This window comes from Acipenser ruthenus, chromosome 4 (genome assembly GCF_902713425.1).
Source record: "Acipenser ruthenus chromosome 4, fAciRut3.2 maternal haplotype, whole genome shotgun sequence".
Lineage (NCBI taxonomy): Eukaryota > Metazoa > Chordata > Actinopteri > Acipenseriformes > Acipenseridae > Acipenser > Acipenser ruthenus.
The window spans coordinates 78,474,493-78,501,589 of NC_081192.1; the positions used below are offsets into that span (position 1 = coordinate 78,474,493).

At 36.2% G+C, this 27,097-nt stretch overlaps 1 protein-coding gene across 1 annotated transcript; it reads right to left on the minus strand.

Moving 5' to 3' along the window:
- Window positions 1–563: 563 nt before the first annotated feature.
- On the minus strand, window positions 564–26,723 carry LOC117399918 (probable C-mannosyltransferase DPY19L1). Its single transcript, XM_033999372.2, has 22 exons — window positions 26,229–26,723; window positions 25,561–25,585; window positions 25,073–25,160; window positions 21,642–21,779; window positions 19,230–19,350; window positions 18,194–18,287; window positions 16,990–17,047; window positions 15,419–15,510; window positions 15,200–15,299; window positions 14,872–14,949; window positions 13,787–13,873; window positions 13,056–13,115; window positions 12,875–12,955; window positions 12,631–12,732; window positions 12,476–12,547; window positions 12,098–12,174; window positions 10,514–10,538; window positions 10,140–10,259; window positions 8,303–8,477; window positions 4,774–4,873; window positions 4,422–4,547; window positions 564–1,866 (listed from the first exon to the last, which is right to left on the minus strand). Exons 1-22 carry the CDS (start codon window positions 26,479–26,481, stop codon window positions 1,707–1,709), a joined length of 2,232 nt encoding a protein of 743 aa, XP_033855263.1. The 5' UTR covers window positions 26,482–26,723; the 3' UTR covers window positions 564–1,706.
- Between the last annotated feature and the right edge of the window lie 374 nt (window positions 26,724–27,097).

Below are 27,097 nucleotides of genomic sequence, written 5' to 3' on the forward strand. Positions count from 1 at the left end.
CATGAATATACAGACATTAGTTTGCTTCTACCATTCACCATATCTACCCAATAATCAATAAATTGTGTAACAAAACTTAAAAAGACATCAATATGCAAAACTATTTTTTTTTTTTTTTTTTTTTAAAGAATATAGAAAAGTATTTTGATTTTCAAGACCCTGTATTTGCATAACCCTTTTGCACATGGGTTTAAGTATAAACAACACAAATGGTAATATTCTATGCATACAATTTTAGTTGTTAGTGCTCACTTTGCCCTAAACGAAGAGATTAAACATTTTGGCACCCTGCACTTTATTACAGTGCATTAACTGCATGGGTTCCTCCTGCACATATGGTAACAACTTGAGGTGTACAAAAATACAAACCAGAAAATAATAACTAAACTAGATCTGAGACATAACTGAAGGAAGCCACATCCCCTTATTTTTACTCAGCAAAATACCAACGCATCAATTTACTAGTTAATGTTTAAATCTGGGTCATCATAAGTACACCTGGATTTTAAAAAGGAAGGCGTGGAAAACAGAGAAATTCCCAAAACATCTTAAAAACAGTTGACTTATGTTTGACATTTCAAAGGTTTTTTTTTTTTTTTTTTTTTTTTTTTTTTTTTTAATTTTGTCGTTGCCAATTATTTTTTATTACTATTTTCTCCCCAATTTGGAATGGCCAATTATTTTTAGGTGAAGATGAACACACGCTGTCCTCCGAAGCGTGTGCCATCAGCCGACCGCTTTTTTTCACACTGCAGACTCACCATGCAGCCACCCAAGAGCTACAGCGTCGGAGGAGACTACAGGGGTCGCTGGTGCGCGGTGAGCTGAGGACAACCCTGGGCGACGCTCGGCAATTTGAGCGCCGCCCCCTGGAAGCTCCCGTCCTCGGTTGGCAAAGGAATAGCCTGGACTCGAACTCGCGATGTCCAGACTATAGGGCATATCCTGCACTCCACGTGGAGCGCCTTTACTGGATGCGCCACTCGGGAGCCCCCGACATTTCAAAGGTTGTCTCTCAACTGGCTAGAGTATTTGGAAATAGAAATGACCCCAAAACACGAAACAAAAAAAAACAAAAAACACATTCAATAATTTATACTGTGCTTTCTCTGTCAGCACATCGAAGTGGTACTTAAGTCAATCCTATGGTAGGTTTAAACACTGTTAAAAAACAAACACAAACAAGTAATTAAAATATGTAAAGATTAGTCTTAAAACAAATTTAAATAGGCATTAAGGGAGCAAGTCATTCCTGTGTATAAATTTGTTTTCTAGTTTCTCAGTTTTGCAGTATTTGCACCAAGCTTCCTTTTGTTCTGTAATCTGACAGGCCTCTGGAAGAATTACTATACTTGTCACAAAGGAGTGACTCTGAACCATAAAAGAGTCAGTCATGGTGACCAGACTGACCAGATCTTAAAAAAAATACATAAGAATAATAATGTAAAGTCAGTTAATCTTTTTAATTGAACTCAACTGTAATTCCCTGATTAACTTGCCTAATACAACATACTAAAAATACCTACACAGTTCAGATTTTTTTTAAAAAAGCACAGGTTGAATACTGGGTACCAACATGGACTTGTGACCCTGGTTCCAAATGATTACAACAGAGGTGTCTGCCTGTAAAATAACACACACTAGGCTACAACAGTGAAGGTGTTTATAATCGGAAGATCTTATTAGCTGTCACAAAGTACACTTGTTTACCTATCTTTGGTAAGCTTTAAGATACTGTAAACATTGTTTTCAAACACTTTCACAAAATGAGGATGGGGATTAACAGCTAACAATGTACATATGGGGGTCTTGCCAGCATGGTAAGGGTCCTCAACATCCCATATCTCTGGTAAGCTACAAGCAGGCCTGCAAAGTAAAAGAACACATCTTCAGAAAGGTTGCAAGTTTTACCAGCCATTTTCTGTTTATTTATTTATTTTTTACATACATATAATGCTACTTAATGTATACATCATTGAGCAAGTATGTCTGTGATAAACATCCCAGCAACAACTGTAATCAAGTTAATACAGTGTGCACAGAGTGTCTCTTTTTGTTATAACAGATATCACCATGTGCAGTTTGGGTGGTTCAAACTGTCCCAAATAATTTATGTTCTAACAAGTATGTCAGGAATATACAGTGCCTATAGAAAGTCTACACCCTCTTGAACTTTTTTCACATTTTATTGTGTTAGTGCCTCAGAGTTTCATGCATTTAAATGGTTTTTTTCCCACTTTCCTACACACCATACTCCACACTGTTAAGGGGAAAAACGTTTTTATTGAGAAAAAGATTATATTTTAAAAATACAAAACTGAAAGATCATTATTGGATAAGTCTCCACCCCCCTGAATTAATACTTGGTGGAAGCACCTTTGGTAGCAATTACAGCTGTGAGTCTGTTGGGATAGGTCTCTACCAACTTTGCACACCCAGATTTGGCAATATTTGACCATTCTTCTTTACAAAACTGTTCAAGCTCTGTCAGGTTCCTTGGGGAGCGTTGATGGACAGCAATCTTCAAGTCATGCCACAACATTTCGATTGGATTTAGGTCGGGGCTCTGACTGGGCCACTCAAGGACATTTACCTTTTTGTTCCTTAGCCACTCCAGTGTAGATTTGGCTGTGTGCTTTGGGTTGTTGTCACGCTGAAAGGTGAACTTCCGTCCCAGTTTCAGCTTTCTTGCAGAGGGCAGCAGGTTTTCCTCAAGGACTTCTCTGTACTTTGCTCCATTCATTTTCCCTTCTATCCTGACAAGTGTCCCAGTCACTGCCGATGAGAAACATCCCCATAACATGATGCTGCCACCACCATGCTTCACAGTAGGGATGGTGTTCTTTGGGTGATGCGCTGTGTTAGATTTGTGCCAAACATAACGCTTTGAATTTGGGCCAATAAGTTCCATTTTAGTTTCGTCAGACCACAAAACTTTTTGCCACATGGCTACAGAATCTCCTGAGTGTTTTTTTGCATACTTCAAACGGGATTCAAGGTGGGCTTTCTTGAGTAAAATACAGGTCAGATTTGTGGAGTGCTTGGGATATTGTTGTCACATGCACACTTTGACCAGTCTTGGCCATTAAAGTCTGTAGCTCTTGCAAAGTTGCCATTGACCTCTTGGTAGCCTCTCTGATCAGTATCCTTGCTCGGTCATCCAGTTTGGAGGGACGGCCTGATCTAGGCAGGGTTTTGGTGGTGCCATACACCTTACACTTCTTAATAATCGTCTTGACCGTGCTCCAAGGGATATTCAAGGCCTTTGATATTTTTTTTATACCCATTCCCTGATCTGTGCCTTTCAACAACTGAGTGTTTTTTTGCACACTTCAAACGGGATTCAAGGTGGGCTTTCCCGGAGTTCTTTTGAAAGCTCCTTGGTGCTCATTATTGAGTCTTTGCTTTGAAATGCACTACCCCGCAGAGGAAACCTAGAGGAACTGCTGAATTTATCCTGAAATCATGTGAATCACTACAATTTAACACAGGTGGCGGCCACTTAACTTGGTGTGTGATTTGAAGGCGATTACACCTGAGCTAATTTAGGATTGCTATTACAAGGGGGGTGGACACTTATCCATCCAAGCTATTTCAGTATTTATTTTTAATTAATTTTCTACAAATTTCTAGAATATTTTTTTCACTTGGAAGTTGTGGGGTAGGATGTGCAGATCAATGAAAAAAAACTATTTTAATTCCAGGCTATAAGGCAACAAAACGTGAAAAATATGAAAGGGGGTGTAGACTTTCTATAGGCACTGTACATCCGCCACCACGGCTGTGAATTCAAAATGAAAGCTATCAGTATAATGAAAGATGATGACCATGACATATATCAACAGTATTCTCAATCAATCTTAATACCAAGTTTCATGACAATTGAATAAGCGGTTCTCCAGACAGATGTACTGCAACCTCCAATACATCCCCTTCGCAAGGTAATTCATCCCCAGTGAGGGATAACAGACACTTCACACACAACATATTAATGTATTTCAAACCACAAAAACAACAAACTGTATTCATGAACTGTTAATTAACAAAAAAATACATTGCTGTTTTTTTTTAACTTGATCACCACCTTATGCACAGGATGGCATCTATACACATCTATTTACACAGGGTAAGATGTACTGGAATTTTGAGAAATTCTTAACTGTTTAGTTCTCTTAAGTGGTTCAGAAATACTAAAACAGAACTATGAGTAGCATGAAAAAATAGACCCTTATGATCTTCACCCAGTGTATGCATACAGATAGGCCTCCATTATACCCCCGATTCAGATATCCCTGTTCCCTGTGAATGTCATCACAACTGGACAAGTAGTTCTCTAAAGATCTATAACAATTGAAGATCATTAGAAAACAAAACCCACAACAAGTAAACAGAAATGTATTTGCAGGGGAGCTCTATGTTACCTGCTCCGTCTTGTGCACCAAGAATCTTCGAGGACAAAATAATCCACTTGAAGTTTCATTAAATTCCATTTGACTTCCTCTGCTGTTTTGCGGCTGTACATGGAATACACCAGTCTTGTTGTTGCTCTGAAGAAATGAAGAAAATCAAAACGCAACCAGAGTTACACATCTACTTTGACATCAGTAAATACATCTCATGTCAGACTACAGCAATACAGTTTTTCAAATAATAACCAAATGAAATCAGAAAAGTCTATACAAGTCTATGATAAAGTTGTTCAGTTTACCATTTAGACAGACAGACAGGAAGGAAGGATCAGTCCATATTTTGAACGAGGACCCAAAAACTAACCTCAGCCTAGCATCTTCATAATGTGGATGGTTCACAACAGGTCTCTCTGCTGACAACTTAACACTTGCCATTGTTGGCATGGCACCAGCAAAAACATCATCTGCAAAGGGAAAGTGTGTTTCAAAACAAACAGTGGAGGTACTTACAGGCTTTTGATGCCATGGTAACCACACTCACTTATTTCTATTTAAATCTATTAGTAATGACATTTACTACATAGTTAATGATGTAACAATCTACTATTCCTTTCTATTTAAACCTTCAGGTATCATGGTATTGAATCTATGTATCCATTTATTTTCCTTTATTCTTATGTATTGTACATTATCTAGTATTATTTCTCCCAAAACTACACGTTTGTAGGTATTTCATGGTATGTTCATTTTTTTGTAAAGTGCTGAACTATTCGTTCATTTACTTTTTACTTCTTATGTAAGATAGGTGGTTCTGTATTCTTTTATATAATATTGTACCTGTCTCTCCTACTAGTGTTGTAAATCGAACCCTGACATTGACATAGATTATCGTGCAAATTCTAATGACGATTATCGATCATTCGAGTTAAAATGCTTTAAAAATAGTAACAGTTTAAAGAAACAATAAGTCCTATTTTTATAGAGCATAGTATAAAAACACATTCAAACAAATCCCAATGTTTTAAGACACATTTAAATTAACAGTAAATTAAGAAAAAGAAATACAGAAATAAAAATCAACCCCACTGTCCAATGGAGAGAAAAAAAAAAGTTTGAAAACTACATTAACATTATGACCTATTCACATGGAAATAATTCAATCTCTCTTTTTTTTAAAAAAAATTTGCTGTTGGTTACAATTTATGAATTACGTGGCCCAGCTTCTGCCAGCGAAAGCAGCAGTCCCTTCCGGTGTGCCGCGGCTGCAGAGATGCATTTCACTTTTTGCTGTCATATTTTAATAAACACTTTACATGACTTTGCATTATCTTCAGTGAATACAACTGTATTGTCATTTTTCCAAACAGTACATTAGAGGTAGCCTACCCTTTCCTACAACTGAACTTTCGACAGTGAGAACTCTGGTTGATAATTGTATTTTGCGTCTCCATACCTGAATATGTAGAATATCTCTTTCATACATGTATGTGGATTTATTATTAATGGACTTACTGCCCACATCGCAACCAAGATATATAGAATATCTCTTTCATACATGTATAGGCCTAATCAATCTACATACTGGAGTGCTCAGAGAAGCGTTTCACCCATGTGGATTCGCTTACACTTATACAGTACATTACTAAGGCTCTACCTATTTCATGGCTGTGAAAAACGTGACACAGACCGTGAAATTCATTTTTCACCGTGAAAACTGTCTATTTTGTGTACTTTTACCCTGCACTTAAATCAAATTAAGTTATGTGTATCAGTCCAGGTTCCTGATGTGATTATAAGCTTGTCTCAATTTCAAAAAGAAAACTGTCAATCAATAAATCCTGTCCACTTAATAGCAGCCAATAACCATTGTGGGCTCTCCTCACTAATTGGTAGATATGGGCATCTGAGGCGGGTTTAGTATCCTAGGAGATCTTAACTGATATTGTTAAGCGAGTGAACATTTTGCCAGTTTCCAAAATGAATTAAAAAAATCTACAATAATTACTGCAGCGGATCGTGTACAATAATTAGGTATGTAATAGTGCAAGCCGGTAAAGTTTAATTTATTCTTCAAAGGAGCCGGCCAGGTTTATGAAGTGTACAAACAATGTCCAACATGCGACTTCTTCATTCAATACTCTATTTCCTGAGGCACAGATTCTTCCTTTTGTTTACTGAATTAAAATATAGAACTCAATGAAACTTGTACCAAGACACAGTTGAGCAGCAACATCACAGCGCATATCTTTTCCAATTAAAGCTACAGTAGCTTAATGCTGCACAGTACAAAGCAGAGTAGCAAATAATCATTTTTTGCTGTATTCAGAATAAAATAACACATCATATAGCAACCTAAATATTGTACATCTGTTTAATTCTAACAAATAAAATAATTCATAAAATAATCTTAATAGTGTAAATATTATAACCTGGCCAAAACCATAGAAAATACATTACAACATTAAAATAGTTTAATGTAAAAATAACATTACTACTAATTACAACTAGCCAGTACTGACATCGGATGAATCTAAGTCAAGTTATTTTGTTTATTCAATAACCTATAAATAATTCAAAACAATAAACATACCTGGTTGTACTTTTAATGGTCAGTGCAAATGTTAACATTACTATCTTCACAGAAAGTGAACAGTACAGTAGATGTTTTACATTGAACTGCAGCCCAGCATTAAAAATAACTCCTTTACAAATATCTTGCTTTTTCTTATTAGTCACTGTGTTGTTCTGCTTAGCATTTAGTATGTCTTTCTATTCATCATAAAGTTAAATTAGATTTCTAAATTTCAATGTTATCAAAGTTTGGCTTCCTTACATTATTTTATTTCAGTTTACAAATTTAAAGTTCGCCACGCTCCCTCAAGTTGTTTCATGACTGCTCAGCAGCACTGCTGTGTGCAGTCATTACAGGAAAACTCAAGCGGGGATCTGTTAACATTAGCTGAAAACAAGGCAACAAAACTGACAACAATTTCAAACAGAATACGTTTACTGTAGAATTTTGTTGTTATAAGCATTGCATAATTAATTAGGGTCCTTACGTTTAATATGCAAATCTCATTCACATGAACTCCAGACGTAGAATATTAACGTTGGATGTAGCTAAGCTAGGCTAAATTGTTGGTTGGTGCAACAGACATAACAACGTCTGACTTAGGGTTTAAGAATGACTTAACACTTCTCAAGCATCAGCATTTTAAAAAAAAGAAGACGTGTTTGCTTCTACCAGTAGCTAATATATAAGGCTTTTTTCGTGTACTCAAATATGTAATATGCTATTCGAATATTTTTTTTTTACTTTCATGTAATCGACTACACTGACCCATCCCTAGTCCCACGATCTGTTGTTAGTATATGGTAAATAAACTTCAGGGGGAGAATGTACACAATTGAAAGTCGCAGATGTTCCTTTTTAGCTATTGAAATGAACAAGTCTTTTTCATGGGTAAGAAAATAAACAGGAGTTATTGTTTACATATAAGAGTTGTCAGACTTGTAAATGTGTACAATAACACCCGTTTCTTTAAATGTCCGGAATGCAAGTTTTCAATGCTTCGCTCCATTTCTGATGGCAAAATTTAATCTTAAATTAGCACGGAACTACCACCTTGATGTAGAAACACACAAGTAATTTAAACATTTCCATGTCTGTTTCGAGGAGAGTAAATGTCTTCATACAAGGGTGGTCAATATGACGCACACTACAGTTCAGGGGCTATGCGTGCGCATACTGAGCCAAAGCCGGCTGAGGTCTGGGCTCAAGTCTAATCTGATCGACTCTAAGCTAGCTGAGGTCCAAGTTGTAAGTGTAAATGCAGCATTACCACTATGTGTAGCAGTGCCTGGTTGATGGACATTCCATTCTAAGCACTCACCTGGTTTGGTGTTGGCTTTGATCCACTCTAAAAGCTCCTCCTGTGGGATGTTACTGAACTCTCCTATGATGCTCCACTGATTTCTCAGGTTAGCAAACCCTTGAACAGACATGACCACTATGATCACCAACACCATACCATGGTGATTGTATTTCCATTTTATCCACCCAAACAGCTGGAACAAAACAAGTAACAAGCTAAAAGTCAGATACACTATAGACAGAGTAGATGATAAAGATTATGATTATTTTAGTTTTGACGATTCATTTATTTAAGACAAAAATAACTTATTTTTTAGTTTCATATAAAACTACCATTGTGAAACTGATTAGTAAAATGGATCAGGTTTCATCAATCTGACCCAACTGTCTGAATGGTTTGTTTAATTTCTAGAACATGGATAACATTTAGGGTACCGCTGCATTTGTGGGATCAAGCAAATACCTTGCCCATTCTGCATATTATAGTTTTATTTCTATTTTTAACAACATTTTGGCACTATTTGCGAAGAAGATGGTTCAAAAGAGAGTAAGCATTGGTTATTGGGTTGTGTTATGGCATGGATTGGTCTGAATGTTGGTAAAAATAACATGAATATAAATAAACCAAACAAAACAGAGATTTGTTTACCTGTTTTATCCTGTTGAGGATAAAACAGGTAAACAAATTTCCTGTCTATAGACAGTGAAGCAAGCAACAGTGAGCTGCAAGATGTTGTTCAGTGGTATGAAATATGCACTATACCATTTATCCGTAGAAATACTGCTTAAAATTGCTTTTTTTTTTAAAAAAAAAAAACGAAATTGGTAGTTTTTCCATGATAGTAATGTTATCTATATTGTATAATCTGGAAAATAAGTTTGGCAGTGAGACAAAGGCATGGCTATTTTTTTCTGTTGTAAAAGCAGCCATTAACTGAACTTTATGCAAGTACAAGCTTTGTCTCTTGCATTTTGTGATAATTCTGTATTACAAAATGTATCAAGTAGACCAGGGGTTTTCAACCTTTTTTTGAAACTGTACCCCTTCTGCCAGGAGGTTTCAGTTAAAGTACCCTTTACAATTTTCACTCACTGAATGGTACCACAGTTGCAATAAAAGGCAGAATTCTGGTCAATACATTTCTTTTTTCTCCAGTTTATTTAATACACAACTGAGACAGAAAACCAAACAGTAGGCTTCATTCTTAAAACTTAATTACATGTCTTTGGGTGCAAAAAATTAAAAGGTAGTATTTAGGAATCTTTGGAAAGGTGCTTTCTATAGGGAAAAGTCATTATAAATAATACAAAATAGTCTGCACTGTAAATGTTTATCACGTTACTATTTACTTCCCACCTCAGCATAATTATGTGCCATTTAAAGTGTTTACAGTATCAAAAACATTAACCTCAAGATAAAACTATAATTACTAACTAAAAATGAAAAAGGGACTCTGTATAACTTTGTCACTTTGCACTTGTGTTGTGTTTTCCTTCATTTTTCTATTGTAAGAAATGTATTAAACACTGAACACATATTCAACCAGCCGCTATTACTGTTAATAAAATGCAGTCGTGGTAATAAACAAAAAACGTGAAAGTATGATGACTATGTATGTTTACCAGAGCATTTATACTGAAAAACGCAGAAATACTGTGCTTCACTGATACGACAAGTTAAAAATAGTAAAGACCATGAGCAGCACAGTTTTTATTTGTATTATTTTATTTGCATGTGTTTTGCACTTCAGGGCCACCGTAGTAATCAGCTCACATACACACACACATTAGTGGTATTTCTGATGAATTTGAACTGGGGGGTGGGGTCAATAAAATAAAAATACATATTTTCTTACCTGCCTTGAACATATCAATGATGCCATAATGCACATATGAGGAGTAAGAAAAAGCTTTAATCTCATGATTAGGACTGCAAGCACTGTAAATGCTGTTAACTGCAAAACATGGTAAACCATCTGTAAAAAGAAAACACAAGACAGCTATTAATTAAAATGGTAATGCTTAGGATCCTCAATATAATAGTTACAAAAATGCTGTAGTCAAAGCAAAACCATCTCACTTCTAAGATATCATTTAATACGTGAATAGTGGCCTGCTACTAGTCACTGACAGTTATTTTAACTGGATCAAAAGGCTGCGTGTCTGGGTTATTTTATTTAGCAAAATAGATATGCCAAAATTGTCACAAAAAAAAAAAGTTAATCCTTACCTCTCCGTTTGCAAAATATGCTGTCCTGAATGGAAGGAATCATTACAATCTATTAACAAAATAAACAATGCACACACACATAAAAAGCACCACCAGCTAATGCTACACATCAGTGCAATGAAATTGCTTTACGGACATGACTGAGCCAGTGTTCCAAAAATTACAGTAAAAAAGTATGGCTACTACCATCACAACACACTTACATACAGTAGTTTCCATTCTTGACGTTTTTTTTTTTTTTTTTTTTTAATTAGACCAGAGCATTTCTCAACATGAAATGTTCAGCTGAACAAGACACATTCATATGGGTGAACTTTCTGTAACTTGACCCCTTCTGTAAACATTTTTTGGATAAATCAGGAAATAGCCTAAAATAATATAATTCATGCCCTTTACCTGTACATTTTCTAGGACAACAGGGCAGAAGAACACACCACTCAACAAGACAGGATACCAAGAGGCTGTTCGGATGTCAGAGTTTGCATATACATTGTTTTGTGGTTCCTTATTGCCTTTTAGGAATAGTTGTTTTACGGTACTGCATACTAAACATTTCAAGTGAATCCAAGTTTTACACCTTGCAGTGTTTACAATAAGCACAACACACTGTACCCAGTGCTGTCCATATCACAGAGCTGTATTTTTTAAACATAATCCTGAATGTACTGACGTGCGAATAAAAATTATCAAATCAGTGAAAAGCTCTCATCACTGTGATCTCTACACTTTGGTTGGCTGGCCCTCACTTCAAACACGTCGACTATGTCATTGGTACAGACTCATTTATAAAACCATAATCGGGAAATCGCCCCTCTAATTAAACAAATTGTTGACTATATCGGTCTCCTATTACACCCTTCGATTCAGCAATTTGATTAATTTAATTGTTCCTCGTGTTTTTACTGCTGTTGGGCATACCTCATTCCAATATGCAGCTGCTCACGATTGGAATGAGTTACAATCAAGGCTTAAACTCCCTGGTTTTATCTCAGAGGGTGCTTTCTTTTCTAGACTTGAAGCTCTTTTCCCTGTTTCATGTGCTTGTCAAAGCAGACACTGATTTTATTAGTTTTTTAATTTTTTTTTATTGATTTCATATTGCTGTAATGTCTCTTAACTGTCTATGTATTGTTGTTTGTTGTATTTATGTTGCCTCTTGGCCAGGTCGGCATTTTAAATGAGAACTTGTTCTCAATGTCTTTACCTGGTTAAATAAAGGTTTGAATCTGAAAATACATTGCTGCGATACGGACAACATAGGCTAGAGCAAAAGTAAAGTAATGCACTTTTTGTAAACACTGCAGTGTGTTCTGTAACACTTTGGAGACTCACATCCTTTGTTGGGGTGCGCCGTTACTTTCAATGTTTATTCCAATGAGTGCCATGTGATCTTCAATCTTCATATGGTCAGAAAACCTTATTTGAAACTTTTACTGTTTGAATCCGATAATCTTCTAAAAACACTTTACTTAAGTGATCCTTTTTCTATTACAGCAACTCACAAGATTGTCAAAATCGCATCAAATAAACTTCTCTAGATCTGGCAGTAAACAAAATCAATTCTTTCAAAACAGAAGAGCTTACTTTTTGGAAAGGGTGTGTTCACTGCCATCTGCTTTACTGTCACTCATTCTTAACACCCCCCAAACCTCTGTCACAGTCTGAAGAAGAAAAAAAACAAACAAATAGCTTTTAAATGGCAAATGTCTTCGGTTTAGTGTTGTTTAACTGTTTAGGGAGTGGCTATGCTTCTGAAATACAAAGCAATCCCCAATATGCTTACCATGCACAGAAAATCAAGGTTTTTTACTATTAACTGCTACAGCACAGATGCACTGCAAAATAATTGTGTTTCATGAATCTGTAACATAGCAATACAAACCTTACAACAAACCTATTTTCTGATCTACAGAGTAAAAATCATTTATTTCTGCGTTTCAAAAGTAAAACAGAGAGACTCACCTTTTCTATAATTATCACAGACACACAGAGAATCACAGGCACAAGCAGCGTTTTTAAATATTTCACAGGAGTCTGAAATCAAACAGAAGAATGTTTTACTGTAAAACCTATATTGGAAATTATAGATTAGAATACATTTCTCTAAAAATATTTACCTCTTTTTCCATGAAGTCAAATTCGGCAGCACAGGTGTACATCAGTGTATCAAAATCTTTATAACTTGTAAACTTCGATTTTATTAAATTGCTTATGTGGGCCTGGGTTTAAAAAAAAAAAAAAAAGGAAGTAAAGGTTAAAACAAATCTGATATTCTTCACTGAGATCCAAGTGAGGGTACAGTTCAGGAATACTACTAATAATAATAATAATAATAAATCTTTCATGTGCTATTCAACTTACATCATCGCTAACTCCGAGAATGACAGAACTCAAGAATTTTAACAAAATTGTAGATATAAACCAACCAACACCTTGAGCAACCTGCGAATAAAGATACAAATAATTAGAATACATGAAAGGATTACAAATGTATATAAATTAAGCATTTTATGTATATAAAAAGGTACGTGCCATCACTTACACATGTCAAAACTGCTGTTTTGCAGAACTGTGAAATTTGTGTTCTAATTGCAATGATTCCCTGAAAAAAACAAAAGAAAAAAAGAAATAGGTAATATATATTTTTAAAATTCTAAACACATTGATTGAGCGGTGGTTTCAACTACATGTTAAACATGGATCATTCTTTGTTGTTCAAGTATATAGGTCAATTAATAATATAACTATTGTATCTCGAGTTGTTTTTCTATACAGCATGTGACGGCAGCAATCATTTTTATTATTATTTTATTATTATTTTTTTTATTTATTATTATTCTCCATCGTTAGGCAACAAGCTACTAAACGACTGAGTGCAGATCATCTCTCATGTACTTTTCTCTCCATCCTCCACCTTTGCAGAATTTATCCTCCTCTCTTTTACACACAGTAACCCACCCTCCATATGTTTTTATTGATTGTTGGTCAGCAAGTTGTGATAAAACTGACGATTTCACATTGATCTCCATGGATACAGCTGTTGTCAATGCACCATGTTGCCAGCAGTCGAATAAAGTGACATCATTGATTGTACAAAATATACAGTATTGTGTTGCTTCTCTCATTGCACACCAGATCTGTTCCATTGCTGTTATTTTTACAGCATGTAAAATTTGGATTTAGAAACTGACATGCTGTGCAGTGACCATAAGTCAATCAAGGCACTGTATTTATATATATATAAAAAAAATAATAATAAATTCCCCAACTTACCCAAATTGTTACCAGCGACGATGCATAAAAGGATGTTAACAACATGCCATTTCCAAACATCAAGACAAAGCAAACCAACAGGGACATCTGAAAGAGAAACATTAAGATAAGAATTTGCTAATGAACTGCAGTTATTGCATTGCAGCAAATAAAAATAATGCCTTTATGAAAGGCTGCCGGGATTTCATGAAGGTTAACTTGACGCAACACAGCCGTACAAAAGATCACGTTGCTGCTACAGAAGCACAAGCAATGCGACCATATAGAGAGCGTGTGTCGTCAGCAATACGTTCAGGAAAGAAAAAGGTGCCATGCTACCAGCTATGCGGGCTGCCTTTTAACTTCCAAAGAAGAACAGACTGCATTCAGACTTTGGGCATCTAATTACACCGTGTAACAATTTTTTTTTTTTTTTTGGTTCCTGGGTAGTAAGTGTTATTTCCTAATTGCTTATGCCTCAAAAGTATAGAAAATGGCTATTATTCCCCACAAACTTTGCTTTTGTGACCAGGACAGTGATATTTTGAAATTTACCTATTTCCAATGAGAAAACGGGCGAATTTGTGTCTTTTCGTTCACATAAAGTCAGGAAAAAACAACATATGAATCCAAATTAACATGTATTTATACTAAAGTAATACAAAAATGACTACAAAAGATTTAGAAGCGAGTAGTTTTTCGAGATTTACGATTATACTGTAAATCACTTTCACGAATCAGCCCCCAAATGTAGTCTCCCATCATAACATTGGTTCTCTATGCATGCATATTAGAACTCCTCCTTCTGGAACTGTACCCGGACTGATGTTTACAATATTGTGTTTTTTTTTTCTTTCTATTCCTTAACAGTGTTCTGCAGATTTAACAAAAAAAAATCCATCTTTAATGAAGTCAATCTGAGATGAATTAAAGGTTCTTGATTAAATGACCAACTGAATTTCTCCAGTGACTAAAGTTTATAGAAAGGATTAGTCACTAGTGACTACATAAATATAAAACCCAGGGAAAATGAGCATGATACATTTCCTCCCCATTACACACACAGACACACACACCATAATGAAAAAAATAAAAATAAATACTACCATGTGGACATATAAGAGTGACCGTAGCTTTACATAGCCCAGATAACCCACAATATGAGCAGCAAATAAGGATGCAATCTGAAAATACAAATAACATGATTAATTGAAGCAGAGGCCAAGAAAAACACAATTGAATGCTTAAAGACCACATTAAAATACCAAATATGAAAAATGTACCCAAATTATAGTAATTTATTCTACAAGATTATATATATATATATATATATATATATATATATATATATATATATATATATATCTTACAAGCATTCATTGTTGTGTTTTAAAGCAGTCACATTCATAGTACATGTTCTGCAAAGCCTCTTACCTGAGTAAGTAAAACAAACTGAGCAAACTGCCAAGGAAGCATGAAAAAGACATTAGAAACACCGAGGGCAACAAAGGCAGCTTTTCCTGCTCTTGAACTCCTAAAAAAATAAATAATAATAATAATAATTTAAATGTTTAAATATAAAGAAAACATGGTTAGGATAACTCTCATAAAACCCATGTATTTGTAATAGAACTTCACCTCCGGGTACCATACCTGAGGATGTATGTTAAAAGCAGCATCTGAAGCACAAGGAACGGGTAAGAAAAACTCTCACGCAGGGGAGGTGTCCACATGACTCGTGTACTCTAAGTAAAAAAAGATATACGAGAGAGTGAATGCCAAGGATATAAATATTTAGGACACGGGACATGGTTCAATATGCAATAATAACTTTTATTATACAAATAAGGATAGCCTAATGTATTTTGTTATGTCAGGTTTTTCTTAACTGTTCAGTAAAAGTTATCATTACATGGGTAGAAACAATTTGCGAAAATACTATATTCTGATTGGCTGAGACCTTCTCCCTAGCCATTAGATATCTGGTGATAACACAACAGTGCAGAACTTCTTTCTCCGAAGTGGCCTCATCACAGTAAACAAAATCAATACGCCAACTGTAACTGTATGCCTGGGTAAACAAAACAACTCGAATCAGTCAGTATGACAGCAATCCCTGAGTAACTAAAAAAGTTCCGCAGCTGAAAACATTGAAAAAGAAAATGTCAACACCTCACCATACTGAGGTAAATGAAGCAGATTTAGAAAACCTAGAAATTAATACAACCGAGGAAAACACCAAGTGCCAGACAAAGTTTTCTGTGTCTGGCTAACTGAAGAGAACATTGACATTGACTTAAAAACAAAATGTCACAATAGCAGCAGCAGCAGCTCCATCTACTGGACAAAGCCCATAAATACATGTTGAAACAAAGAATGGCAACATCTAGTTAAATATCAACAAAGCCTAAACAAGAAACTATTATTGAAGTCCCAAAAAATATTTATAAATATTATACAAAACGGTTTAAAATCAAATGTTTTATTAAGATAACAATTTTATTTAATGTGGGGCTACTTTCTCTCAGTGGAAGGTTACTCAAATACAAATTATTAAAAACATTTTTTAAGTCTTCTTTATTTACCAACACCACACTCATAAACCCATTTAATAATAGCAATAATACACTGCAGGATCTGTGTGTTATCATGAGATACCACCACTTCTTGGGTGGTTGAAAGCACTCAACTTCGTCTTGTGCCTCACAACGTACCCAAGGCGCGGTGATATCTCATGATAACACACACCCTGTTGTGTAGTATTGTTTAAATATTAACTGGTGAGCAGTTGTTTCAATGGACTCATCCAGTTGATATTTCCCATACCACGCGGCCGTGTCATATGGGAAATACATGCTCAATAATACCAGCAACAGCTGTCCCAGCACAAGCTGTCAAACAGCAACACATCTCCACAATTCTCTAGTGTGTACTTGATAAAGAAACCCCTTCAGAGCCCTCCAAGTCCAGTGAAAATCATGTAAATCCAAGAGAAACGCACTTTTCCAACATCGAAACTACCTCGGTAACAGAGGCTCTATGCTTTCAATCTTCGGGCCAAACGGCATTTTCCAAAAATCTCCCATCCACAAACTTAGATGTTTTGCAATACACTCTGATTCTGACTCAAGGTAAGCCACATCACAAAAAGGTACACAGAAATGTTAGCAAACACAAACACCCTCGGAACAAACTAGTGAACATACAAACTAGTGAAGACTTACCTCACCATGATTATAAAAGAAACACAACACTGTGACCAAGCCGCCAAGTCTGCTTCCGCTGGTTGGAAAGACAAGGAAAATACATACTAATGTTAATTTGGACAACACATTTTACATAGTTCTTGCTCCTGAGTTCTGTCTCCTCCATCCAAGCAATGTGACGACCTCCCAATCCCTCAGTGTGGGGCTGAGATTCAAAATTATATATATATATATATATATATATATATATATATATATATATATATATATAAATCAATCCAGGGCAATGGAATGTGAAACAGCAGTGTGACTGGTTGAGCAAGGTTCCAGCTGTCCGTATATTGGATGGATATGGACAGTTGGAGTCTTGTTACATATTCTAAATCACTGCGCTGCCTCACCCCGACTTTGTCACTTCAAATAATGTATCTCTAGTGGTTTGTAAACACTGAAGGAAAACACAAAAAGACTTCTGCACAACTCCCCGAGGCGTCTGTATATTCAACGTATACAGACGACCTGTCAGGCCTTATTGCATACATATATATAGCCTACTTCGGATATCTGACGGGCAGACCAATATTTTGGAAACAACTTGGCTGATATTGCAAAAATGATGCATGGACATTTGTTTAGATGGTGACCTACTTTTTTATACCTGTAAAATGGTTAGCAGTTCTACTTGGTATTCAATATTTTCAGAGAAGAAGACGGGTAACACTAACTTGCTACAAAGGAAAATGTCACTCTTCCTAGTGAAATGACCAAGGAAGTGCAAGACTACCTGAAAATATGGCTTGCAAACAAAGATTTCTTAAACCCAGTAATTTAATGAAAATAAGTTTGCTATAATGTGCTTCGCATGTGAGACCTTTAAAAAGAATAGAAGTGCACAACAGATTTATGAAATTATTTTGTTAGCTAGAAACAATAGAAACGACTCACACCTTTTGTACAAGGAACCTCCAGTTCACAGAGCCTTGAATAACACCTTGTTAATGTATACTTAGGGCTTCTGATTTTTTAACCGATAAACGATAAAACACTCGCAAAGAAAATGAAATCTGTGTATAGCCAATAAACACTGGAAAACACTGGAAATGGTTACTCAATTCACGTTGACTTCACCACTTTCCCATTAAAAAAACTAAAACAAACTACCTTCCATTCAATCTGGATGTCCATGCCAAAAAAAAAAATTAAAACACCAGCATTTTCTTACCTTAAATATGTCCCATAGATAAAAAACAAACTCAGCATCAGCCCATTTAGTATGAACACAAATGTGACATAAAAGTAAGCTGGGTCTCCCAAACCTAATGAATAAAAGGAAAGTTAGAAGAAATTATAATGTCAATACAATTACATCGAATTTATAGCAGAGATGCTTAAAGAAAAGCATCTTTCCTTCTGGGGATAATACCACCATACTACCATACCATGTTTCACTCAAGGTATTATATATAAGGTATCAGCTAATTTTACAGTTTGTCTATTTTGACATTCTTAGCATCACTTTTTAGTATTACGCTTGTTAGAATGGTTATATATATATTGAGACAGAATATGGCTAATCCAGAATGAGAAAATGGTTTTAACTGTCAGTTTGCACAGTTAGCTTTATTTAAGTGTCCCTTATGTATTGCGATATGCATTGTAGTGACCATGTGATGCATTGAAAAGAGAACCAAAATAAGCTATTTTTTTGGAAATTGGTCAATTGGTCTATTTGGGGACATCAACATTTTTATTAAATATTACTTTTTATATTATTGCTTTTTTTTATACTTCTGTTTGGAAGATACAGGTAACGCAAAGACCACATTATACATACTTCCTGGAATCTAATGAATTCATGTTGTAATTCAAAATCACTAACGATCTACTGTAAATGCAATCAGACTACGTGACCTACAGCACATGCTTGATATATCGCCCTTGTCCTTATTCATATTAGGTTAATAAGTGAATTTAGTTGGTCCATTTAAACGTACAACAATTAACAAACCAATTCAATTAGGTCAAGCATGAGAGTGGTGCGAGTAATAAAAACTTATATATAAACATGTTTTTAAAAAATAAAACCCAAGTGGTGCTCTATTAAAAAAAAAAAAAAAAAGACGGTAATAATGCAATTTAATAAAAGAAAATAAAATACTGGTTAGCAGTCCTTTAAATGGACTTTCACATGTTTTATTGGTTAGAAGCCCCAAATGCCTAACCTAAAACTGAAGAAAAACTGCAGCATGTTTACTTGCCTTCACAGCTTTCAATGGGTTTTAATCCGTCTCCCCTGTTGACAGCCCAGCACATTTTGGTTGCAATTCCTAAGAATCCCATTACTGCTGTGTAAATCCTGTACCAGCTGGCTAGGACCACCTGTAGGAAGAGAGAACACAGAAAATTGGCAGAGGAGGCTTTCCTCTTAATCATTCACATGTGCTTCAAATAAATACAAACGTGAGATAAATGTCAATAGAAAGCAACTCGGTTGAACTCAAACAATGTGTTTGCGAGGGACATAGGCAAGAGGCAGGCAGAACTACTGTTCTCTTTAGCCAACTTCACTTGGAAAAGTCTCCAATAACACACCCTAACAAGAAAAAAAAATATTTACTGGATCTATCAACACCCTAACAAGAAAAAAAAAGTATTTACTGGATCTATCATGTATATGTGCAATAATTTTACAAAACCAAAAAAGCCTAGCATTATCTGCAAATGTAAGAGATTCCACACAACAGAATACAGTGCAAAGAGTACCTCACATATGTTGTACTGTAGACTGTTTTTAATTTGAAGTCAAATTAATTAATGGACAGCTAAGAGTTACTGGCCAGCCAAATATGTTATACTGCTGGGCTCTAGGTTCAATAATTTACTGAGCTGTTTTTACAGTCTTTGCAGAACTCTTGCGGCAATGCTGACATCAGTGCGGGGCACACCGGCAGTGGCAACGCTGGCAGCCGTGCGGGGAATCCCAGAAGTAGCTGTGGCGCTGGGCACTCCTCTTCTTGGTGTGGACAGTTTAGCACAAAGTGCACCAACTCCCTGCAGATGAGGCACAAACCCCTGGCCTCGAGAGCGCTGAGGTAGGTGTACCAGGTGCTCTCCCTTTTTGGCGCTGGAGATGGTACCGGCTCCTTGGCTCGCCTCTGGGAAGGCCACTCCTCCCTTCCTTGGGCACTCGAGCCGGAAGCTGTTCCTCTTTTTCCTCCTTTGGGAGGGGGCAGTTGAGCACAAAGTGTCCCCACTCCCCACTCCCCACAGATGAGGCACCAGCTTGAGGCCGATGATGTAGGTGTCTCCCGCTGCCCTCCTCCTCTGGCACTTGGGCAGGCATCACCTCCCTTGCTTGCCTCTGGGACCGGCCACTCCTCCCCTTCTTCATTTTCTTTTATTTTTTATACATATATATATATATATTTTTAAACCTGCAGTTCCTGTTCTGAGTCTCTAAGGGCGCTATCCCGCTACTCACACCACATGTGATAGGGTAGCATCACTGGCAAGCTGTTTCGACCAGGAAGGAGACTCAGCGACAAGAAAGCGACGGTTTTAAACGCGCACTTTAATAATAAATACAAATAACAAACAAAACAAAAGGCATGGTGGCCAAAATAAACAGGTTTAACAAAACACACGTAAATGTAAACAAACAGACGGGACAGCACGGAATACAAAACACATATCTGCAACTTCACCAACACCAACACATTCTCCCTAACACCTGTGTGATCACCCTTTAAATACACCTGTGACTGGAGCCTGATTAATCATTTAATGTGTTTTTGCAGGGAGGATTTTAACCCCCTCCCACCCAATATTCCCCACACCTACACATACATCGGTTTTACTTGGTTCTTGGTTTTGTTGCTTGGATATTCAGTCCCTTAGCATTTCTGCAGCAACTGTGAATTTAGATGAAAGTCTAAATAGTCATGTGAGGCTATAATCTTTCTACTTGGTTGGATCCACTTGCTCCATACTATAGCAATGACTAGGGCTGTATTTTTTTCACGGTAAAAAATTGCTTATTTCCCCAGTCTAATTTATTAAAGCAGAAAAAACGGCGCTGTCACATTCAAAATGGATCATTTTCTCTAGTTATTATATAACAAATGTTCCTAAATATGTAAATGCTTAACTGAAAAACAGTAGCCTCAATGCTAAATTGTAGAATATTTAGATTTTTATGTCTACCTTTTAAAAGACTTTAAGAATTACCAAACAAAACAAAAACTGAAGTAGAATGTAAAAATAACAACAGATACGTGAAATGTCTTCTTCTACTAGACAGAGATCTATAGCAGAAAAATGTCCGACCTCTGATGTAGCTGGTGTCTTTATGCAGTGTAATCTATCATTTACCGAAAACAAACTATACTGGCTGTTCCTAAATGCAGTGTAACAGGTAGTGCATCAATAAGGCAAATGTGTGTTGTATTTATTTTTAAGTGATAAAAATATGTATATTTACACTGTTCTTTCAGAAATTGAATTTTCACAGTGAACTACATGTTACACAGCAATGGGTACATTTCATATAGAAATCGTGAAATCTTTGATAACCACGAAAAGAATACAGCCTAAGCCATGATCCAAATGACACCACACAGTTAGAATATCAAACAACTACTGAGATACAAGCTACTGCAAAAATGACTTACCTCAGGGTACAGATTAAACCTCTTCAGAGTGTTAATAACAAGAGGGTGCTCTGTTAACCTGTCATTCATCACCATATATAATCCATTAAAAAATGAGGGAGCCTCAATAATTGTCTTGAAATATGAATAGTAAAGCCCCTGAAAAAAAATAAAGTAGCATAGTTTAAGGTAAATCAGCAACATCCATGCCCCACATTAAAAGAGAATATATATATATATATAGTATTACAGTAGTCTCCTTGTATAGGAACACCTCCTAAGAGAACACAGACAGGCTTCAATATGCCTTAAGCAGAAACACAGCAACAAAATGCATTACAATGCAAACCAGTCAAACAGAATTAAGAAAAAAAAAAGAAAAAAAAAATCAAATATTGTAATGTGAAAAGGTGCTGGGTAATGCTAAAATTGTGGTACATTTTTCACCACTGCTAACCAAACAAATGTGTACAGAGCTTTGTTAAGTTGTCAGCCTGCAAACTGCCCTGGCACGTATGTTCTTGAAGGATGCTTTATAAATGGAAATGGTATTATATGGTATGGTACATAATTGTAATAGTTGTTCAAGGTTTGCTAACTTCTAGCCAAATGACCAAGTAAATACAAGTTTAAGGAACAGGACTACTGTGTCATAAGGGTTATGAGTAGGGGTCTACTTAAATAGCGGTAAATTTACGTATTTTTCACGGGTATGTTGCGGAATAAAATTAGGATTTAGCTGACATTTCGCGGACATGTTTAAACATTAAATAAACCTAAGTAGACAGTATTTCAGAACACTATAAAGTCTAAAAATAGTGGTACTTGCTTCCTTACTAAAACAGTGCTGGCATTTGTTAAAGGCGAGTATGCAGCATCCCCCTGCAGTTGACTTGCCCATACATTGAGACTGCACGTCTGCATCCACTGAATTGGTTGGAAGTTAAGGCAAAGCTTTGCCAAGTAATACAGATGTGGAAATCGATTAGAAACAGCCCAAAAACTCGGTTACACAAGAGCGGGCACCTGGCATACTTTAATAAAGTCAATGTATGCAGCACGTTCGTTGTCATGTTATTTGTCCCATCCAATAATTTATTTTATTAGTACCGAGTCAAAACAAAGAAGACGTGGCTATTCAGGTCGAAAATTCCAACTGTAAGCAGCAGGTTGAAGCGAGGTGGCTGTGCTGGATCGTTTTAATACTGATTTAACTTGCAGACAGGAATACTTCTTGTCTGGGCTGACTTTCCAGTTTGGTTTCTGAAAGCTGTTTGTTTTACGTTCTGTTCAGCAGCCTCTGTAGTAGCCTTTTGTTTAATGTGTGATTCTGAAGCTAAATAGTGATTGATCGTATTTTCTCCAAATACACATTAAGATATGGAAAACAATTACCTCAGTCTGCATGTAGTTTATTTGGGAAATATCTTGAAACGATCATCAGCCGAAATATAGTTTGCTTTCTTTGTCGTCCATTTCTACTATTTTACCTCCAGTGCTGAAAACTAGATTTTAGCAACCTAAATCAAAACAATGCAGCACCAACTTTGTCCCACCCCCTACTGCACAGTACAGAGCACTTAAAAGCAGTAAAGACACACCGATAGGCTGATTAAAACTTTGTCATTTGAATAGTAAACAAGAACGTTAACTGCTTTGAAGAATTTATTTTGTAAATGTTACTTGTGGCCATTTTCTGTTTGTTTATTCTTTGCTTATGTGATAAATGCACACGGGACGGCGAAGGAATAAAAAATGGGGTATCTACAGAAGGAAGATACGTAGTTTGCGTCACTTGCATTGTGCAGTAGTTCATTTAAACAAGTTTTCTTTTTTTTTCCTCTCTGTATTTGTTTGTATGCATTGGCCCCTAAGAGGTGAATTTCGCGGTGACCCCTCAATTTCACGATTTCCACGAAATCCGCGAAATCGCGATTTAGGTAGGTCCCTAGTTATGAGGTGTCACCAGTAGCTCACCTAATAAAGCACTACTGCATCGAATATTGGTTAGAATCTGATGTACGTCAAGTTGACGGTCTTGGCTGGCGGCCCACAGGGAAACCTACATTGGCCCCTGCGCCCTGGATAAGGGCGTCTGCTAAGAAATAAATAAATAATAATAATAATTGGCTGGGGAAACCCAAAAAGGCCTGTCACAGACTAGCCAGACAGTGGGAATAGAGGTCACCCATTGATAGGCAAGCAACAAAACGACAAGGACAAATCTAGGGTTTCCTCTTGTACTGTATATGTGTATATATATATATATATATATATATATATATATATATATATATATATATATATATATATAATGATTGACAGCCTATGCTTCCCAGCCAAAGATTTGAAATGATATTCAGTATCAACAGCCAATTAGTTTCCAGCTATAGTGAGCCTCTAATGGGACACTAGATGCCTGCAAAACATCAAAATGAAAGCTCAGTTCACATCTATTGGACAGCAAATACTATACAGACACAACTGATCCAAATTAATTTTTATTATCCAACAAAGCCAGTCAATCAATACTTTGCACTGACGAATGCAACCAATCCTGTACCTGCAACTGCAAAGTCAGACAATCATAGCCTGCGAGCTCGGCTGGCGCTCAGACAGCATATTTCAACAACAGCGAACCAACACAGGTAATTCAGTAATATTGCTCCATTCAGATACATGGCACTGTCCAGTTAAACTATAAGCAGCTCTGACAAGTAAAAAATGTTATTTGTTTAATAAATTTAATTTTGATTAATTATTTGTGATCCTTTATGAATATTTTTGGGACTATTTTTTTTCTAAAACCTCTCTCAGCGGAAGGGTACCCAATGAATCATTACAAGTTCAAGGTAAATCTAGGTTTTAATCTGTTTTTATTTTTTTTTAAAGAAAACGAGGAAAATAGTTTACTAATAGCGATAGTGCCCTCTTGATGAAGGCTCTATCGTGTGGTAGTTGACCTTGACTTTCATTTGCGCCCTTGCCTTTGGCAAAGAACAACAGTCCCATTCTAGTGAGCTTTAATATATACAGAACACTCTAAAAGGTACTGTAATAAATGTGCAGTGAAATTAATTTAAAGCTACAGTGCCTCACAATAATATAGAAACACGTGGGGCACAAACACCTTACCATCTGGCAGTACAATGAGATGACAAGGGGGGACCAGGAGAAAAGCCTGTCTATTGCCAGCTCCTTCCTAGCATGTTTCTGTAGCGCCAAAGGTAACAATTACCTCTATTTAGCTACATACAGTTTGCTCAATCCTTTTTGTTCCAAATGCCTAAGTTTCATCTTTCTAAGGCAAGCAGTTAAAAAAGAAGCTACTCAAATTTGAATACTGGTTCTTTCATCCCTGTACAAATACATCAAAATAGTTGTCAATTATGGCAATTTTCAAATTTGTGCAGAACCTTGCAAAAAAAGGGGGGCACTACTTAATTGCTTACCATTTCTGTACGAAAAGCCATCTCCTTTTCCAGGGTTGAAAGGTGAGAAAAGTGTCTGTCATTTTCAAAAAGACTAGAAATATGGTACCTGAAAAAAAAAAAAAAAAGAGAAAAGTTTAGAAAATAGGTTAAATGAAGTACAATCCATCACGGTCTATCCCCCTAAAATGGTAGACCGCCATAACTTACATCCAGAGCATACATGAAGAGATACAGTAAGTGACCTATGGTACATATGGTATGTACAAGCACCTCCATAATGTCTTAGATTTGAATACCCTCATAACTCATGCTGACGAATATCCTTAATACATTTTATCACACTTGGGATTAACAGTTCATCATATATTAGTAAACATTAAAAAACGATATATATATCTATCTATATACATACACATAATATACACGACAGGAAGAAATTCAGCCTGAAGCTAACTACTATCACTCTGTCTGCCGACTACTGTATACAAGTAAACGTTATTACTCACCAATGTAAAATTCCAACTACAGCAGCTGAAAGAAAAACTGAATGTTTAAGATTACAAAATTAACAATTACAAAAGTAATGTGTAGCTTGTATACACTGACATTATAAAATGTGTCTGCAAGCTAGGTAGAGTTGGATGTATTTTGAGGATAGTGAATTAGTGAATGGGTATTGTAACTCGCACAAATTCACGAAGGAACACTGTAAAGCAAATCTAGAAAACATTAAAATTCAAACTGCTGTGTTTTTGGCCACGTATCCACACACAAGTCCAACTTCCCTGACTTTACAAATAATTGGTTTTATTTCAAGAATATAACTCTTCAGCAAAAGTATGCAAAAAAAACAAGTACTACTATAATTTGTCATATTAATTGCCGCGAAATTATAACTTTTTTTTTTTTAACGTGATATACTGGTGGACACACGTACAACAATTCTCCGAAAAGATACATTAAATTGCCGATAGTAATCCTAATTAATTTCCACTTTCTCGCTATGGCTTTTAAGATCCAAATGACGTGTTACTAATGTTTCAAACAACGTTGAAGAAAATGTCATTCTACTACACGTTGTTTTTTTCTTTGACATACTAGAAATTAGTGTCTAACAGTACGGTGTTTTGTTATAGCCATAAACAGCACAACTGCAATCTACTGTTATGTATACCTATAATCAGAGTGATTCCTATTTTAATGACAGCATACGGACTCAGGCCCAGTTTGCTCTTGATGCTCGCAGCAAATTTGCTATTTTGTATCAAGTTGTTGATGCTGGAAACTTGTTTGTTGTCCCTGACTCCTCTTTTTGATGAAAGTCTGCTGCTGTTGCGAGCTGCGGTTGGACTTCTAGCCTTATCAGCGAAGTTATCCTGCAGCTGGGTGTGTTCTCGGTAGGTTTGCAGTCTCGTTTTTACCGCCATGTCTTCATACCTCAAGTCCGGGAAGCAGTGAAAATACGAGTCGTGCCTGTAAAGTTCCTGTACGGGAAGGCAGCTCCTGCCTGATTGATTCGGTGTTGGCTTTTGGTTCCCACAATGTCTTTACTGTTTTGGCAATGAAACTACAGGCCTCCCAACAGTAGTTACTCCAAACCATGGAAACCTGTTTGTTACGTTTAGAGACGCAGTCGCTCGCAGCACAAAGGAATAACCACCAGAAACTGTTTCACGGCATCGGATGAATCTTAATGGTTAGGTATTGGGTTAGGGTTAGGTTTTGTAGTGTATTTTGTGTTCATAGGATGTCAATATTTAAATGTAACAATTATGTGCAATAACATAACCAGGTGTAAGGGGTACTGTATAAATAAAAAGCCTATTGTACAAAAAAAAAAACCAAAACATTATGATGTAACAATTACTTATGTTCTAGTGGGCAGTATAGGCACCCATGTGGCAATATGTCAATGCTATTGACACACGATTCAAGAGACAAGAATGCAGCTAGAAAATAATCATAAATAGCAGCTTTTATTTGTAGAAAAGGGCTAGTAGCCTTTGGTGGCTTTTGGAGATGTGTGTACCTCTGGCACATGTC

What these genes read in the sequence shown, in the direction of transcription:
- LOC117399918 (XM_033999372.2), bottom strand. Translation starts at nt 26,481, where the DNA reads ATGGCGGTAAAAACGAGACTGCAAACCTACCGAGAACACACCCAGCTG. An exon ending in GTAGTTGGAATTTTACATTG is followed by an intron (nt 25,161 to 25,560) that starts GTGAGTAATAAC and finishes TTTTTTTTTCAG; the next exon opens with GTACCATATTTCTAGTCTTT. An exon ending in CGTCGCTGGTAACAATTTGG is followed by an intron (nt 13,116 to 13,786) that starts GTAAGTTGGGGA and finishes TGTTTTTTTCAG; the next exon opens with GGAATCATTGCAATTAGAAC.